General features: G+C 50.8%; 1 protein-coding gene across 1 annotated transcript in view; it reads right to left on the reverse strand.

Moving 5' to 3' along the window:
* PA2G4 (proliferation-associated 2G4, 38kDa) overlaps positions 1 to 3,496 on the reverse strand; it is an 8,805-nt gene extending 5,309 nt beyond the window's left edge. The window contains 5 exon segments of the mRNA XM_009587928.1: positions 274 to 337; positions 1,091 to 1,183; positions 2,347 to 2,416; positions 2,627 to 2,732; positions 3,334 to 3,496. Coding sequence (XP_009586223.1) covers positions 274 to 337; positions 1,091 to 1,183; positions 2,347 to 2,416; positions 2,627 to 2,732; positions 3,334 to 3,496 — 496 coding nt within the window.
* Between the last annotated feature and the right edge of the window lie 1,837 nt (positions 3,497 to 5,333).

Raw genomic sequence — 5,333 nt, forward strand, 5'->3', positions numbered from 1 at the left:
TCCGCGAGCCAGGACACTACCTACCAGCTGTGGAAGCCCGCGTCTATTGTTCCTAGATTAATGCATCTTTAAAAATAAAAAAAAAATAGAGGAAGGAAGAAGAATCTAGAGAGTTTTGAAGGGATTTTTTTTAGCAAAGGCTGCTGCATTTAAAGATGGCACGTCTAGGACTCATAGTCATTAAATGTTTCCCAGAATTTGAACAGGGCAGCTCAGGATTTCGTGTGCAGCTAAAACGTCGCTACCTCTGATCAGCTGCTCCCCCGTCCTTACCTTCAATCGGCGTGCAGTGAAACGAGTGGGCTATTTTGTTCCACGCGTCTGTCACTTGCGTGTTCTGGATGAAGAACACATGAAAACACATTAAGGATATAAAATTCAAGCCACAAGCATGACGGGTTTTTCTAACTCGACAGTGTTCTGTGATAAAACCTGCAGATTTTCTAACCGACTGGTGCTCTAACACCTCCAAAACAAAGGAGAAACAGTGTCAGGCTTCCATTTTTAATCCTGTATCAACAAAACTGACACATAACACAAGGTCAGCTCAGCCTCCCGCACTGCACCCAGTGCCTCCTCACAAGCCTTCCCTCTGTGAGGGATTACACTAGGAACCAAGAGCGACACGAGTACGTTTGGAATAGTAACACAGCGACAAAGGAGATCGCCTACGACTGCTGAGGTGCCTAAGCACCAGGCGAGGGAGAGGTGCAAGTGGAAGACTTAAGGGAGCACTGTTTGGCAGAGTTGCTGTGCGTGCCAGCTATCTTCAGCGAGGAAAGGACCAGCGAGTGGGAGCACCGAGGCTTCTCTGCGAAGCCTCGATCGCACAAGTGAGAGCTCGGGTCCCGCAGGGAAGCCAGAGCTGCTGACAGAAGAGTCACCGCCACCCACCCCAGCGGGCCGGTGCTCGCCCCAGCAGCGGCTCAGCTGTCTGCAGACAGCTGCTTCCAGATTCCCCACATCGCTGGGCAATTCTTCCCAGGCAAGGTCACACGCTTTTATTTCTACGCACAAAGCGCAGGCAGCGTCCGTACTTGAGCTCCTCGCCCCGTGCCCAGACGTCCTTTCTCCCATACCAGTCACTCACCTGGTTTCCAGGCTTTACCAAGCGCAGAGCAGCTTCAGCACAGAGATGAGCCGCCTTGATGACATCAGCTTTACGGCCTGACACAGGGTTTTCCTGGAAGAACAGAAAAATAAAGGCTTTTTAAGGTATGTTCCCTTCCCTCTTATCAGCAAGAATGCTGTCCCGAGTGTCTAGAGATGGAGATTCTCCACTTAACTGGAGACCCTCCCCCCGAGCGAACGGGGAAATCTAGCTCAGACGTGGAAGGGCTTCTGGCTCCACAGCTCGATCATTAGTCTCTCCTCCACTAAAAGAGCAGATGAGTATCAGCCACAACCAAGCTGACTCTCTCACAAGCTTCAAGAGAGACACCCTAGTACAAGCGCATCACTGTCAAAGACTGAAAACAGGACAAGAATCTCCTGTAGCCAGAAATGTGGACTGGAAAGATTTCTATACGCTTCAAAACATTTTTTTTTTTTTCCTCTTCTCCCCATCAAGTCGTTCAGACACAGCCACTGGAGAAAAACCATTTCCAAGACCCACGCCGCCATCGCCCTCCCAAGACTACAGCTAAAAATTTGTTCCGAGCTTACGTGACAACTTTACGCACACAACAGTAATTCCCACCGCATGAGCGTGGCTTAGGGTCACTTCCAAAATGCCTGACCACGCCACGCGTGCCACGGTGCTGTCCTCACGAGCACGTGCCGGGGCTGTACGCTGCGATCAGCCCCGACTAAGAAAAGTCCGCGCAGGCATGTTCAGGCAGGAGAATTGGGCAGCAGGGACTAGTTTTGGGGTTCGAAGAACAAGTCACCCCCGAGCTGAGTTTGCAAAAGCGAAGGTAGCGACTCCCAGCAGTGTGGCGCTCGGCTCCCTGTGCCTCGGCCAGTAGAGGGGGCAGCAAAACCAGTCTGCCCAGTCCGCCCCACAGCCCCAGACACTCTGCATGCAAATAACTCACTGCAGCACCACTCACACGTGGTTCATCTCAAATTATTTGTAACCTTGCAAAATTGTACATGTTGAAACAGTGCGTCAGCCCTCATTTTCCAGAGGACTGAATAATTTTCAGGAAAGAGACGGTTTTCACCCTGTCACTGCTGTGACACCAGACCTGCGGCGCTTTCGCGAAACAAAGCGGACACCCCTGCGAGGCTGCGCGCTGCTGCCGCCTTTGGAACCAGAGGCACCCGAACGCAGCTTTTTAATCTCTCCTTTAGACTGCACGGAAAGCAGCAGTGGCAAGAGACACCGCTCCATTACAAACCTACCTTTGAGGCATCTATGACAAAACTGTGTGCTACATTCGCTATGAAGCCATCGACATGGACTCCCAAGTCACTGCAAGACAAAGAGAGTTAATTACAGGTGGGGTGTCACGGCTCAGGAAACTGGTGTGACTTCTAGAGGACTCAAGCATGTTTCGCTTGACTAGCTATTAGATTCTTTAATTAGCCACGCTGAGGAAGTATTTAACACACCAAGCAGGATTAGAAAGCAAAGCCCAGATGCCAGCAGCAAACTCACAAGAAGTCTAACAAAGACGCTTACATTTTGACCAAGTCTCCGTCTTTGAGGATGTAGTCTTGGTCACTCTTCAGGGGGGAGAAGTGACAGACACAGTTATTTACTGATATACTCGTTGGGAAGGCAATACCTATAAAGGGAAAAAAAACGTTCCATGAAATTGTGCAGCCCCACACCCGGCACCGGCAGCAGCCCCGCCAACGTGGATTGTCACTCAGGATTTTGGGTTTTGAAGTGCTGTAAAATGCCCCATTACACAAGTCTCTAGCCAAAGAGCTGCCACACCGCTCTCCTTTTGCCCAGGCAACTGCCACAGAAATACATCCAAGGCGGTGAGGTCCCTTTTGCCGGTGTCTCAAGTCTCCAGAAGAGAAGTCAGGGAGCTCTGGGTGACACACTTGAGTGTCACACAATTTCCACGGCAACAACAGACCAGCGATAACGGTACCACAGGTCTTCCTGAGGGGAGGGCAGTGAAACAAGAGTTTCTCCGGACAACAATGTGGATGATTGGGTGCATTGAAACGGGAAGGTGAGGCTTATCAGTGATGCGTACCAGCAGGGCAGGGAGTAGGATCTGGGTTAAAATTGACTTTCTGGGAACAGCAAACTGTTTCTTACACTAATTAGCAGAGAGTAGCGCTTTCTGTGCTCTTGCCCATTCACACCAGCCACCCAATGGGACCAAAAAACATAGCCATGCTGAAAAAAATCTTTGGAGCAGGCCTCACCTTTTTTCATTTCTTTTTCCTTCTTGAAAATCTTGCCAGTCTCTTCCATGATCATGGCGTCTCCCTTCTCGCACAGGCAGAGAACCGATGCTCCAGAATTCGCTGCTTCGACCACCGCACGCAGGACCCCTTAATTCAAACAGACACGGAGCTGTTGGAGCATGTTAACGATAAACAGCCTTAAATCTAACACCAACCCTAATCACACGGCACCGTGGCAGAAAGATCTGTTTGTTTCCTAAGACGCAAACAAGACTCTGGATTCAGCTCTTCACCAAAAAGACCGTGGACAGGCAGAAATCTCACTTTAATTTTTATTTTGTTTTCGAGGACGTTTTCACAGAGAGTGTGAGCAAACGAACGTACATTGGGGTTTGTGCAGGTGAAGCTCTGCAGCTTCAGACACCTGCCTGCGCAGACCGAGGTCTGTCAAACAAAGCAGCCAAGCAGAAACACCGCTCTCCCACATTCTTTCTGGAGAAGTCAGAGCTACAGAAACAGGTTTGAAAATTACTCGGGAGACGGGATGCGCAGCACATCAAAGGAGCAGGGGCCACCGCTGTGGACGTGCAGGACCAGAGGTACGGAGCAGCTGAAAGACTTTGCCGGGCACAAGAGCTGGCAGCGGCACAGGACCAGCGCAGCAGAGCCAGTTACGTTAGTCCCTTACTTTGCAGAAACGTGTTTTAAAGGTAATCCACGTGCTCCTGCTCCGGCCCGGCAGCTGCCAGCACGCTGCCTGGCACAAGGAACTCCACACGCCTTGCTCTGTGCCGCAGGTCAGAGGAAGTTTTGCTGCCTGCTCCCAACACTGCCTGCACCCACTTTTGAGCATATTCTAGTGCCCGCAAGTCCCAGCAGCGTTCAGGCTCTGCCGTAGAGGACGGCGTGCCTCATGCTTTAGAGGATAAGTGGGGAAAGGAGTGGAAAAGTGGCGGCTTTGGTTGAAGCGCTGCAGAGTGATGTTCACAAACACATCTCGGTGTTACACGAGCAGGGGCCGGGGGGCTGCTGGAGGAGCCACATCTCGACAGCCTCCCCACCGGTCCGGGGCTGTCACCGGTGGAGCCCTGAGCTGCTATTTCCCCCTCTCTCCAGCTGGGAGACTTTTACAGGGAGTCATAAAGCTTACCCTGAAACGTTTCTGGATCCTGGGATAAAAGGTATCCTCACAGTTTCTCCTCGCTCTGTGAGCACATTGTTTTTACAAGAGGCTGTTTTGTGAAGCGCCTCTGTTGGGTGGGAGTTTCTGTAACCGATGGCGTGTGTTCTAGGTACGGCAGCGATAAATATTTTGGAAGTGCTGAAGGGGATGTTTAGGAGCAGGCAGGTTTTCACGATTTCTCTGACACCAAGTAAAAACCTGAAGTCTTTCACCTGCGTGACGAATTAAATTTCAAATCCCTTCAGTCACCTTTCCATGCGCCACAAATAATGACAAATTAGGAATATTTTAAAGTACAGACAAAACTCTGATAAAGAGACATTTGGTGGATGGCAGGACAGAGAGAGGCGATAATAGGAAATGTTAAAACAAACACAGTGCAAAGATAAACGGAGAGCCGTGCTCATCAGAGCATTCAAATGGAACCAAGAAGCAGTCAGTGTGATACGAAGGAACACCTAATAATTGTACTCTGGCCTTCCAGGACGCTTAATTTAGGGAATTAAAAACACTTTATATCATTAAAGGCACCTCGCTCTGACAAGAGCCCAAGGCATTCTGAACATTTTGCCACGGTTCTGTGTTTGCTCTTCCCAAATGCGCTCACACCACCCGAGAGGGAGCAGAAATGCTGAGAGGGAGCAGCAACGCTGCGATGGAGCTGCCTTTCCCCCCATGGGAAGGGAGGCGGCCCCTCCACGCAGCCAAACTCGGGGCACGCCGCTAAGTCCAGTTTGCCCAGCAGACGGAGAAGCCAAAGCGGCAACCTCCCTTCCCAAAGGGGAACCCACATCACCGCGGCTCTCAGCCCCACGTCTCTCTGCTGAGCCGCATC

This window comes from Fulmarus glacialis, unplaced genomic scaffold, assembly GCF_000690835.1.
Source record: "Fulmarus glacialis isolate BGI_N327 unplaced genomic scaffold, ASM69083v1 scaffold18901, whole genome shotgun sequence".
NCBI lineage: Eukaryota > Metazoa > Chordata > Aves > Procellariiformes > Procellariidae > Fulmarus > Fulmarus glacialis.